Genomic DNA, 13107 nt, shown 5'->3' with positions numbered 1-13107 from the left:
GTTTGGTTTGGCTTGTAGGATTTGGCATGTAGCATTGTGGCTGGGCTGTACCCTGGATGTCAGGTGGAGCAGGAGTTGAATTTCTGGTCTCCCAAAGGCTTTGGAGGTGCCAGCCTCCTCTGTGGTTAGGAAGGGAAATGCCCCGATGGGCAGGAGATGCCAGCGCACCCCAAAATGGGCTGTTGGTGACTCCTGGAAGGAAAGCAGCTGGAGGGTTTCCACTAGCTTGATTTCCTTGCTCCAGGAGCTCTGAGCACTTATGTCTATGTACATAGCATCCCGCCAGCTGCTTGAAACAAGTCCATCCCACTTTGAATTGAGATGCAAAAAATACACAGTGGCTTGCCCAAGAGGGTCCATGCGAGAGCTGTGCAGTGGCCAGAGGAGATGCTGCCTCACTGCACGGAGCTTCGGTTCCTCCGTGGAGCCCCCAGCCCTCTGTCATGGGGGGACTGAGCTGAGGGACGTGAGCGATCACAGCCTGTGCTCAGGAGCCTGGAAGACAGATGGGTTTGATTTTCTGAGGCTAAAATAATGATTGATGATCTTCAAAGAGAAGAGGAAGCAGGGGGAAAGGAGGGAGGGGAAAAAGAGTGGGAAGATAATTACACTGATTTCAGAAAACAGTTGTAATATTTCCCTCTGGGGAGGATGCTCCCCTGCAGCAGGGTGCCAGGGAGGGGTCTGCCACAGCCGGGGTGGTGGCGAGGACATCGCTGCCCCGAGGAGGTGAGGCAGGGGTGGCCCTGGAGAGAAACTGCCTGGAGTTGAGGGGCACTTTAGCAACCAGCTTTTTGGCTTGTTTTACCAAAATATGAGGACACGAGGGATAAATCTCACCCGTACAGACTGGGCTGTGTAGAGCCAGACTCTCGTCCTGCTGCTGCTGAGGAGCGTTGCTCACCCAGGGCCTTCTGGGCCAAGAAAGCGAAGGCAGGATAAGCCAAATCTGTCAGGAAAAAAAAAAAAAAAAAAAATATATACAGACACAGACGAGCTTACTGCATTTGTATCATTTCTGAGCTCCAACAAGCAAATAAAATACATACCAGTGCGTACTTTGGAGTTCATTAAAATGCCAGCACTTGCTTGTACCTCAGCAGTGCTTCAGATTAATGTTTTTGTCTCATGCTGAAGAGGTTCGTCGGTGAGGAGTGAGGATGCCTCTAAATGAAGGGGGGTTATTAGGGCCTTTGGACATTGCCCTCGGTGCCTCTGCAGCACTGAGCCACCGGCACTTTTTGCAGCCCCAGGCCGGTGGTGCTGGGGATGCAGCTTGGAGGAGCTGCACTGGGCAGGGTCACAGTCACAGCGCCGGGGTCCTGGGTCTCACCTCCAGACGCATCCAGACATGGGTGTGTGGTACCCGGAGCGGCACCAGGAGCAGGGGTTTGGTGGCAGCTTCCCTGTGCAGTTTTAAAGAGCCGGGGAGGAGCTGGGCTTGTCTGTGGCCAGAGCATCACCTCCAGCACCCCGGCATGGGAGAAGTCTGGGCTTTTATCTCTGACAAAAAGGCTGCTATTGTTGAGAAAACAGAGTGGAATAATAAAAAGGGCAGTTTACTCTCTACAGAAACACTTTATTAAATATTCTTTTTTTTAAACTTAATAACAGAAGAGAGGAGCTGAGCTGAGAAACCCTAGCAGGCAGCTCAGATGGAGAGCTGGTGTCTTCTCATCTGGGGGATCCATGTCAGTAATGAGACTTGGATTTTATTTCCAGTGACCCCCTCACCCGTCTCGCTGCTAATGAGCTTTGTAAACGAGAAATGAAAAAAAAGGGCCCTTTGCTCACTAACATGAACAGGGATTCATCGAGATACTTCTTTTCCTAAGACACGATCTTGTACGGGTTTCAGCGGATGCTCGCTTTCTTTCCCTTGAAGACGATCCTCCTCCCGTTGCGTTTGCTCTGGCCGTGCTGAGGACGGTGGCGGTGGGTGGAGGAGCTGTGCCGAGTCCTGGTGGCAGGAGGTCACATGGTGTCACACCCTGTGCTGGGGTGACGGCGGTGGGCACGGGCAGCCTCATTTGTTCCAAACCACAGCCCCGTCCATCGGCGAGGCTGGCTCTGGTGGCCGCCCGGGGGTGGCAGCGGGCATGGGGCAGCAGATCCTGCCAGCTCTGCCACTGCGTGTCACCTTGGAGATGTCATTTAAAAGGGAAAAAAGCCTATTTCTCCAAAAACCCAGATGAAAATAGCACTTTCTTATTCGGCGTATCCATTCCCCGTGCATACTTGGGAGTCCATTTGCTGACTGTAATCACAAAAATAAAGACCTGGGTGCTCTGCCTGGCGCGGCTGGGAGGCGACGAGCTGGTGCCCGGCTGTGCTATCAGCCAAACCCCGCCGCGCTGCCGGCGGTTCCTCCTTCACAAACCTATCGGCGGCAGCAGGGTCAGGGCGTTGTAGCTGTGGGTCACGTTTAGCCTGCAGGATCTGTATTATCAGCACTAATGCAGAAGAAGATAAGAAAGTAAGTTTTCTTTTCCAATCCCAAGAGCAATTTTCAGGGCTGGCCATCATCACAGAGAAACCAATTCACTGCTGTGTAGACGGAGTGGATTTGCAAGGCAGGGGAATTACATTTGTATGGTAACGGCTTCTTCCTGGCTTTTCAGAGCAGACCAAGAGCTGGAGTCTCCCCCTACCTCCCTTTTCCTCTCCATAGCATGGATTGAGTACCAAACCCTCTTCCCAAGTTGTGAGATACTTTTGCTCGTCAGATCCATGGATGAAGGATGGTCTGGGAGTTTGAAGCGAATTCCTGAGCAGTGCGGGTCTAACGGGCCAAACCACAAACATCTTTTTTTTTTTTTTAATAGCTGACAGGCAGTTTGTAGGATTCCTTTGCCTCCCTGGACAAATGGATCCATCCCGTATCCAGGTGAGGGCTACACAGAGGTAGTTGGCTGGGGGCTGCTGGGGCACCACATCCTGCCAGCTTTCCTCCCACTGGGGAGGGACATGTCACCCGTGGTCGCCCACACAGGGTTATTGGCCGAGTTGCTTATTGATTTTTTAATCATTTTCTGACACAGCCCCCATCCAGTGTCACTGCCAAGGCAGATCGCAAATTGAACTGCAGCTGAATTGATGGGGGATTGATTAAAACTCACCGTAATTATTGGTTCTCTGCTGCCCGAGCTGGACAAATCAATGTCAGCAATAACAGATCTGGTCCTTTATAAAAACCCAGCAAATGCAGAGTGAATGCCGGTTTTGTGAGCCCACCCAGGAGCCCAGACCAACCCTTCGGCACAGCCCGGGGAGTCGGGATTAGCACGAGCCAGCTTTTTCCTGGGTCATTTCTGACTACTGTGGGCAAGAACATAGTTGCACCCAAATGGGCTTTGGTTTTCCTCCTGCTCTGATCTATTGGTGGGACATCCTGATTGCAAATCCTCTGCCCCAGGCGTAAGGAGATCTGTAGTAAAGTTTTATTGTGCCAAATAATTGCTCCATCCACCTATTCATCTCTGCAAAACCCTCTGCGCAGGCGGCTGGTGATGCCTCTCCTGCCGTCTGCCTGTTTGTTTTGCTGGCTGGCACTAACTGGAGATCTCGCTGGTTCCCCTGGCTTGCTGTCCCTGGCATCTTTGTCCCCGCAAGCCCCACCAAACAGGGACACCTCCTGTGGCTGTGCATTAGCTACCAAAGCTTTCTGTCCCTGGAGAGCTTCTTGCTGCAGCACAACAGCTGGTTGGAGAGCCGGCTCCGCGGAGAGCCAGGGATGGGCGCGGAGGGGAGGGGGTGCTCTCTCTTGCAAATTTTGTGCTGAGCTATTTGCCTGCCATAATTAATGTGTATTAGGATGCATAATTACAAACAGAAAGGAAACACGCTTCCTGGTGATTAAAAGCCAAACTGGAGGAATATCCCAAGGGTGGCCTCGAGCAGAGTGGGGCTAAGGGAGGGCAGTCTTCGGTGACCCATTAACCCAGTCCCAGGGACAGAGCCATCATCTTCCTCTGCAGGCTGGGGAAGATGCTGAGCTCAGCACACGGATCAGTGCCAGGGCGAGAGTCCCAAGAGACAGCTCAGAAAAGCCGTGACTGATCCCCTGGCTGTGATCCTGTAGCTGCTGCTGACTTAAGGTCCCATCCAGTTGCCTTCAGCACCCTGAAATGTCCCTTGGGAGCTCCAGAGGGGACTTGGGCAGAGTCCCAGACCTCCCCATCCCTGTTGGCATGGGGAGAGCAGCAGAGAGGTGGATGCGGTGCCGTGGAGCCGAAGATGCTGTTTGCACTCAGCCCTCCTTGTCCTCCAGGGAGATGTGTTTCTGCCAATTTGCACAGCTCTTATTCGTGCAGTGGGGCCAGCAGATGCAGAGGAGACCACAGGAGATAAGTGTTGTATCTGCAGATTCACAAACACACTTACCCTGATCCTGTTTCCTGGACAGCTCAGTGGTAGAAAGCACAGATTGTTTTAAGTGTCCTCTCCTCCTTCATTTTTATTCTGTGTATGCATCTAGAAGGCTTCCTGCTCTCATGTCTTCTGCAGCTCCATGCCTAGGCAGGGCTACTGTTTCCCAGGCTGCCTCTCCAGGGCCCTGCCTGTGCCCTGCTGGCTCTGCAGAGATGGGCAGCATCCTATTCCAGAGCCCTTTGCTGCCAACATAGAATCATAGAATTGTTTCGGTTGGAAGGGACCTTTAAAAGTCATCTAGCCCAACCCCCCTGCAGTGAGCAGGGACATCTTCAACTAGATCAGATTGCTCAGAGCCCTGTCCAACCTGACCTTGAATGTTTCCAGGGATGGGGCATCTACAGCCTCTCTGGGCAACCTGTTCCAGTGTTTCACCACCCTCATCATAAAAAACTTCTTCCTTATATCTAGTCTGAATCTACCTTCCTTTAGTTTAAAACCATCACCCCTTGTCCTAACATCCTTTGGCTAGAAAAGCCGTGTGCCTCTTAGCCTTCCCTTGCCTCCCCTTCCCACCTTATCCACTGCTTGCAAGGAAGGTGCTGAGGTTTGCAAGGTCCACCCGAGCTTCAGAGCAGAGGGCACAGGAGCCAGCAAATGTCTGAGGGACTTCAGGCACCAGGATGCCTGAGACATAGTGGTTGCTGCAGCCAGGGCAGAAGCAGCTTTGATGCTGCTGTTGTAGGGAAATGGTACAGGGTTTCTAGGAGATGGAGAGAAACTGCTCATTGCTTGGATGAGGAGGGCCAGGACTCCCTAAAGCATCTTTCTGATGTCCCCTGCAGGCAGTTTGCTTCTTGAGTAGCCAAGAGTGAGCAAGGCTTGGCAGCCCATCTCCCATCGGGACCCTGTCTGTGACAGCGAGTGCGGGGTCCAGGGTCTCCTGAACTTTTATTAATATGTACAGCATTTTGCTCGCACGGAAAATTGATTTTCTTTTTTAAGCACGAAGTATAGCGGTTTTATAACCTTGACAGAGGCCATTTATAACCTGCCTTCATCACTACCTGTACAAGCTCCAGTCTAACTCATCTTCAAGAAATTCCATAATGCATTTTTAATTGTGAACTGCTCCTAGGCAAGATTTATTTATTTTTTCAAGGACTGGCCTTTTTGTTGTTGTTTGCGTGTTTGGTGAAAAGGGATAAATAACACAAGTGGAATGGAAAAGTGCTTTAATCTGGGTGGCAGTTTATTGATGGCATTTGCCGCCTGCTGGCTTTTATCTTTTGGGACAAGGAAAGCCAGCTGGGGAACTGAAATTAAAACCCAGAGCCAGATCCCCAGCTTGTGTGAATCAGCATGGTTCCCTCGGCTGCAGAAAACTGTTCTGATGAGCCTGGGCTGTGATCCTATCCTCCCCCAGTCCTGCCTCCACCGTGGGCCAGTCCTGCTTGCAGCTGCCTCTTCCCGAGGGAGGCAGTGAGATGCTTTTGGAGATGATGCCAAGGCCACGTTCATTGGCCTGCCTGGCATGGGTTGAGATGGTTTTCTGGGTCAGTCCCAAGCCTTGAGGTGCTTTTGTGGGTTGGTCCCAGGTGTTCAGATGTTTTTTTTCTGGGTCACACCGGACTTCTCTGCATCTCAGAGGAACAGGTAACAAATGCAGGGGGTTTCTCCAGCACTTTACAGAGCAGGTCACCACGCTTTGCCCCACACTGGCTTGAGGCTTCATTGCTGTGTAATTTTGCTGCCTCAGGGATTTCACCCTCCTCTGGAGGGAGGATGGAAAGCGTGGCTTTTGCAGCAGACCAGGTCCTTGCCCTGTGGTCCTTGCCCTTTCGCCAAAGGCTGTGCAAGGTGGTGCAGGGCCCTTGCAGAGGGCAGCCCCTGTCCGTCACTCGGGATGAACTCATCTCCTTTAGATGTAGATGGAGTTCAGCAGCACAACACATACATTCCTCTGGCTCATGGGTGGGCTGTGCCCTGGGAGGGCCGCCCCTGGCCTGTGGCTCCAGGGTAGGTGAGGACCCATGGGTGACTTTATTGTGTCCCCTCTCTCGCTGCAGTGCCCCGAGGACCTCCGACCCATGAAGGATGGCACCGGTTGCTATGACTACTCCAAAGGGATCGACTGCTCGGATGGCTTCAATGGTGGCTGCGAGCAGCTCTGTCTCCAGCAGACCCTCCCTCTGCCCCATGACCCCTCATCCAGCACCATCTTCATGTTCTGTGGGTGAGTCCCCTCCTGCGTCTCCTGCTAGCAGCTAGACAACCCGCGCCCTCTTCCATCCCTGCCAACCCTCCTGTGCCACCTGTCCCCAAACCAGCATGCCTAGGGAGGTAACTGGGCACCCAAGAAAAAGGCTATTTGTGGAGCTGACTTCCAACAGGGAGTAGAGGCACATGGTTTGCCTGCAGGCAGAAGCATATGCGAATGTGAGGAGCAATGTGAGCAGATGCACCTTCCTCCTCTCCCCCACTGTGTGACGGTACGGTTTGATCTGTGACTCACCGTGAAGGGACCCAAAAATCATACACTGCGTGTTAGAGGGGGAAGGTGGAGGATTTGTTTAAAAAATACTACTTTTTTTTTTTTTTTCCTCCCCTGTGCCTCTCTTAAAATAGAGTTTCATCCCCGATTTTGGCCGGGATCCTATAATCCTACACAATTTAGCATTTTCTCTCAGGAAAATCTCCCCGGCTGCAGTATGTTCTAAAAGGAGCTCAGTGATTATCTGGCTTTATGCTGCACAGCTGCAGCCAGCCATCCATCACCCACCCCGTCCCACGCCCAGCCCCAGCGCTGGGGATCTGCAGGTTGCATCCCTTGGTTGGTTCACGCTCTCAGGCACACGAGGAGCCTACTTCACATCCCTGTGGGAAGGATTAGGGTGAAGGGGGGGAAAAGGAGCCCTTTTGGGAAGGAAATGCCAACAAAATCCTAACAGTAACTCCGAGAAGCATCTGTTGAGTCCCGATGCTGCGGGTGCGGCAGACCTCGTGCAGCCCCAGCCGCTGGCTGCTCCCCTGGGAAGAACAGCGCAGGGAGCTCTGCCTGTGTCAGCTTCTCTCTTTTTTTATCCCTTTTTGCTAGTTTGTTGGTTCCCCGCCCCCCATCTTCTTTTTTTATTATTGTTAGCAGTACAGAGTGGTTGAGTCACTAAGAGAGAGCACATTGCCTGCACCATGCCTGCAGAAGGGGTTGGAAACCCTTATAGGCACCAGCAACCTCTGTGGGAAGGGTCTAGAAAATCTGGGGACATTATGTGGTCTCCATCTGCACCCACGCAGGGGATCCGCATTTCAATCTTCCATCCCCAAGGACAGAGACTGTTTGCTTTTTTTTTTTTTTTTAATAATCCCTTTTCAAGGCAGAGCTGCACTTCGGGAACAGGCAAGGAAAAGTGCGACAGACGGGTGGGAGTTTCGCTTGCAGCAGTAAAATGCGGCAGAGGAATGGGAGAGGGGAGCAAGCCTGGATGTAGGTGGGATTGATGGTAGCAGAGTGCTGTGGCTACGGGGAGGAAGAGGCAGGCAGGGAGTGGAGGTTCGCTTGTCAGCTGGGGGCTGCCAATACTGGGGAGAAGACCGGAGGAAGGAGAAGAGAAGGAGGGGAGGCAGGATGAGCACATATGCAAAAGATGCCACTGATGTCTCCAGTGTCTGTAGTTAAACCACATCACTGCTGCCTGCCTCGGTTTCCCTTCCTGTCTGTTGAAGATAAGCGTGTGCATCTTGTCCACAATGTGCTTGAAAGTGGGACCAAAGAGCAAAGGAGCAGCCACGCTGGAGCTGCTTCCTTGCAGGAAGGCACTGCTGGGTGGAAAACAGGGCAGGAGCTTGATTTTGCTTTGCTCTTGCCTGGGGAATTTTTATACCTGCACCACAGCAGCGTCAGAGGACACAGGGTGGGCAGGGGCTGTTGGTGATGGTTGAGCAGCAGACCCACAGTGGGCTCAGCTCTGCTCTCCAGCGTGGGGCCAGCTCTCGGGCAGGAGAGCATGGCTGCAGGCAGACAGGGTCAAGCTGCTGCAGGAAGGACGGCTGTTGGAAGCCAAGCGCTCATTTGCTGGTCACCCAACCGAGCCACTGCAGAGGGCGTGGGCTTTGCAACCTCTGCGCCTTCCTGGGCAGCTGCTGCAGGTGTTGACACTCGGCTGGGCTCAGCGGAGACTTGTCCTGCGGCACGGCTCGTGGGGTCGCATGCTCTGCGCCTGGCCCATCTCATATAGCTTGTGGTGCTCTGCAGGTGCGTGGAGGAGTACAAGCTGGCCCCAGATGGGAAGTCCTGCCTGATGCTGTCTGACATCTGCGAGGGCCCCAAGTGCCTGAAGTCGGATGCCAAGTTCAACGACACCCTCTTTGGGGAGATGCTTCATGGCTATAACAACAGGAGCCAGCATGTCAACCAAGGGCAGGTGTTCCAGATGACTTTCAGGTATGGGCCAGTTCTGCTCCTAGTTTTGGGAACATCGGGATGGTGAGACAGGACCAAGGTCTGTTGGTGCAGAGCCGCCAGCCACCATCTCTGACACGTTCACTAGGGGAAGAGAGCAAGAGGACAACAAGCATCCGTGGTTTTCCTACTTGCTCATCCTTCCCGCAGGTAGCAGCATAGGACCCTCCTGGGCCAGCGTGTGTCTTGTCAGATGAGTGTTTAATTGCCTTCGCTGGGCTTTTCACAGTAGCGTTGCCTCATCTCTTTCTGAACACTGATGTCTTTCGTCTCTGCAATATCCTGTGACAATGATTTCTGCTGTTTAATTGTGTGTAGTATGAAAGAGCATTTCCTTTGGTGTGTTTTCAACCTATGTGAGCTGGTTTTATTCAGTGCTGCCACTTACAGTACTAGGAGGAGCCGTGGATATAGCGTGATAAGAAATAACATAAATAAGCTGAAGGTAAATACCCCACCGGAGGGCAAGTAGCAGATAGCAGGGGGTGTTTGCAGGCTGCATCCCAGGTATATCAGGAGCGCCAAGGGTCAGATGCGCATGGGGAGAGCAGGGTTTGAACAGCCCAGGTCTTCGCCTTTCAGGGCTCACGGAGGAGAGCTTGCTGATAGTTGCTGAATTCAGGGCTGGAAATTGCGTTGATTTATTTTTATTTTCTTCAGTTCTCCTGAATGCAGCCACATTTTGATCCTGTGTAAACCAAGGTGGGCCTATGGGTTTCAAAGCAGCAGCACTGATCACGGTCAGGAGAGGATCCAGCCTACATCCCACCCAGTATCTACCCAGTATCTACCAGTGCAGTGAGCGTTTCCTTCCTATTAAGGCACCGAGACCTCATTGCTGCCTCCAATTTTAGCTGGAGTTGTAGGTGCTCATCACTGCTGGCCATAATGTTTTTCTGGGTGCTTTTTCCCCAGCTGAGTGCAAAGCCTTCCTAGCTATGAATTCACGCTGAACTCTGGCCTTTTGCTCTCTTGATGGCAGACGAATTATGAGCTCCACCAGCACAAAGGCGCTCAGAACGCTGCAGCCAGCAGAGTGCTTGGAGCCAGAAGAGCCGCAGCCTCGGCTGGAAGTGAGAATTGACAGTACACGAAGGCAATTTTCCCAGTGGGCTTCTCTTTTCTCTCCCTCCCACATTACAAGTGTCAGTGGGTCCGTCAGAGCAGAGCCAGGGCTGCAGAGCTGAAATTTTCCATGAGCTGGCAGGTCGAGCAGGTCTGGGGGCTTCAAGAACCCCCCAAGCCTATTGCTTGGAAATGTCAGACCTGGACGGGCTCCCCCCAGATGAGGTCCAGCCCCAGCTTGTGCTGGTGCTTTGGCACCAAACATCCTTTTGCAGAGGCTTTAATTTCCTCTCCAGCTCGTCCATAGCCTGCCCTTTGCTTGCACTGCAAAGCAGGAGGGTTGGAAAGCCATCCTTCCCCTGCCTCAGCCGGGACTGGGGTCTAAGGGCTGCTTTGTTGCTACTGGGAAGCAAACACATCCTTCATCCTCAGGGCTAAATTCCATCTGGAATGCACACAAAGTTGTCTGTTGGTCTGGTTTATCCTGGGAGATGTGGCTTCTCCAAGTCGTGCTGTCTGAGGGCATCCTGGGGATGGTGAGTTTGGGCGGTCCCAGGCTGGACCAGGAGCAGTTCCTGCCGGGGCTGCCCTTGGCCTCTTTGCTCTCAGGATAAAACACCTGTGGTGTTGGGATTGCATCTTCCAGGGCTGAGAGCCCAAAGCACTCCCTGGGGCTCTGGCTGACAGGTTTTCAGCTTAAAAACAAAAGGGCTGTTAGCGATCCGTCCTCCTTCCCACGGCTGGCACCACTCCTGCCGTGCCACATGGGTGATGGTCGAGGTGCATGCAGTGGAGGGAAGCTTTTCCCAGTGAGGGTCTGCACAGCGGGAGCCAGGTCCTCTGCATGACCTCACCATCACAAACAGGGTTTTCAATGCCCAGTATCGGCTCGGGGACTAGTTGCAGGTCTAACAGCTGTGAGGGGCAGGAGAAAGCAGGTCTGAAACAAGAGCAACCTGCAAAGCATGCCCACGTGTTGCAGGCTGTAGCGTGCAATGTGCTGGCTTGGCAGAGCTCGGAGCCTGGCAGGAGGCAGCACATAGAATCATAGAATCGTCTAGGTTGGAAAAGACCTTTAAGATCATCCAGACCAACCATTAACCTACACTACCAAGTCCACACTAAACCAATCAAGGGTAGACTAGACTAAACCATGACCCAAAGTGCCACATCTACCCGTTTTTTGAACACTTCCAGGGATGGTGACTCCACCACCGCTCTGGGCAGCCTGTTCCAATGCTTGACCACACTTTCCGTAAAGAAATTTTTCCTAATTTCCAACCTAAACCTCCCTGGTGTAGCTTGAGCCCATTTCCTCTCGTCCTATCACTAACTACTTGGGAGAAGAGACCAACACCCACCTCACTACAACCTCCTTTCAGGGAGTTGTAGAGAGCGATAAGGTCTCCCCTCAGCCTCCTCTTCTCCAGGCTAAACAACCCCAGTTCCCTCAGCTGCTCCTCATAAGACCTGTGCTCCAGACCCTTCACCAGCCTTGTTGCCCTTCTCTGGACACGCTCCACCACCTCAATGTCTTTCTTGTACTGAGGGGCCCAAAACTGGACACAGTATTCCAGGTGCGGCCTCACCAGTGCCGAGTACAGGGGGACAATCACCTCCCTGCTCCTGCTGGCCACACTATTCCTGATACAAGCCTGGATGCTGTTGGCCTTCTTGGCCACCTGGGCACACTGCTGGCTCATGTTCAGCCGGCTATCTACCAACACCCCCAGGTCCTTTTCGGCCAGGCAGCTTTCCAGCCCCTCTTCCCCAAGCCTGTAGCGTTGCATGGGGTTGTTGTGACCGAAGTGCAGGACCCGGCACTTGGCCTTGTTGAACCTCATACAGCTGGCCTTGGCCCATCGGTCCAGCCTGTCCAGGTCCCTCTGCAGGGCCATCCTACCCTCGAGCAGATCGACACTCCCACCCAGTTTGGTGTCGTCTGCAAACTTACTGAGGGTGCACTCAATCCCCTCATCCAGATCATTGATAAAGATATTAAACAAGGCTTGCCCCAAAAATGCTTTCAGCAGCCTGGAAGGTCAGCACGGCCGCCCTTTCCTACCTGAACATAGCCTGGTGGCTCCGGAAGCGTCAGGCACTGATGAGAAGGGCTCGCTTCCCCGCGCACAGCGTCCTTCCCTGCGGCCAGGCTGCCCGGTGTGTCAGAGGGTTACGCCATAGAAGCACCATTACATCATCTCGTAACAAGGGAAGGGAAGGAGGTTAATGGAGAAGAAATTATTAACTAAAAGATGTAATTTGCTTCTGATTTTCATAGATATTCAAGAACCTCTCTGAGCATTAAGACACCAGCTGTTAGAGAAGCCCTTAATTTGGTGCATTTGAAACATAGCAGGAAGCTGCCTAATACCAGGGATTAAAAGCCTGTTTCTGCAAAGTAGGAGCAAGAACCTGCTATCAGAACAAGGGGCTGAGTATTTTAGAGGGATTTATAACTGCTGGGATCCTTTAGCTATGCAGATGTGACAGTCCTTTGAATGGTGTCTGCTTCCCATGTCGCCGCATCTTCAGTGTCTTTAATAAATAGGATATTCTCAATCCGCCAGGCATGTCAGTGTGGTGTTGGGAGGAAGCCTTTGTGCTGGGAAAAGCCGTCTCTCACACCCTGCCCTGGGCAACACCTATCAGTTACAGCAGTATTTCCATCCTGTTGGGGCTGGGGTGGTCTCTTTGCCACCCAATGGTCTGCAATGCTGATTAGAGCCTCTGCCCTTCTCTGATGGCTGCGTGGTCCTCCCGGCCACGGCTTGGCACAGCACTGTGATGGAGCTGGTGTAGCACCGACAGCTTTATTGTGTCTGGCTAGCTCAAAAGGATTTGGATGTGCAGCAGGTACCTTTAGGACGCAGAATAAGGATGGTGTTTGACACGAGCACACAGCACAGCAGGCCAGTAGTAGGAGAGCTGGACAGCTTGCAGGTCCCAGAGCTTAGACCAGCCTGAGGTTCTAGTCAGTGCTGGCTCAGATTTTGGTTTTCCCCTTTAATCCACATCATTTTATCAAAGGGAGTCAGGCGGCACCCAAACACTTCAGTGGTATGACTGAGGAGATGGTAACACCCATGGGAAGGATGGAGGAAGCAAATACTGGCTGCTGTGACCAGGGATGGGCAGCAGCCAGAACAGTTCATACCATGTGCACTCTGTGTGCTTCATATATACACCAGCACTAATGCAACACCTCGTTG

The 13107-nt window shown here is 52.7% G+C and overlaps 1 protein-coding gene across 1 annotated transcript in view; it reads left to right on the top strand.

Moving 5' to 3' along the window:
* Window positions 1–13107, top strand: part of ASTN2 (astrotactin 2) — a 363040-nt gene that overhangs the window by 201136 nt on the left and 148797 nt on the right. The window contains 2 exon segments of the mRNA XM_075716105.1: window positions 6441–6607; window positions 8624–8812. Coding sequence (XP_075572220.1) covers window positions 6441–6607; window positions 8624–8812 — 356 coding nt within the window.

The sequence above is a fragment of the Pelecanus crispus genome, chromosome 9 (assembly GCF_030463565.1).
Source record: "Pelecanus crispus isolate bPelCri1 chromosome 9, bPelCri1.pri, whole genome shotgun sequence".
In the NCBI taxonomy this organism is placed as follows: Eukaryota; Metazoa; Chordata; class Aves; order Pelecaniformes; family Pelecanidae; genus Pelecanus; species Pelecanus crispus.
Note: the sequence above shows the minus strand (reverse complement) of the source record. Positions and strands in the feature narration are given on the sequence as shown.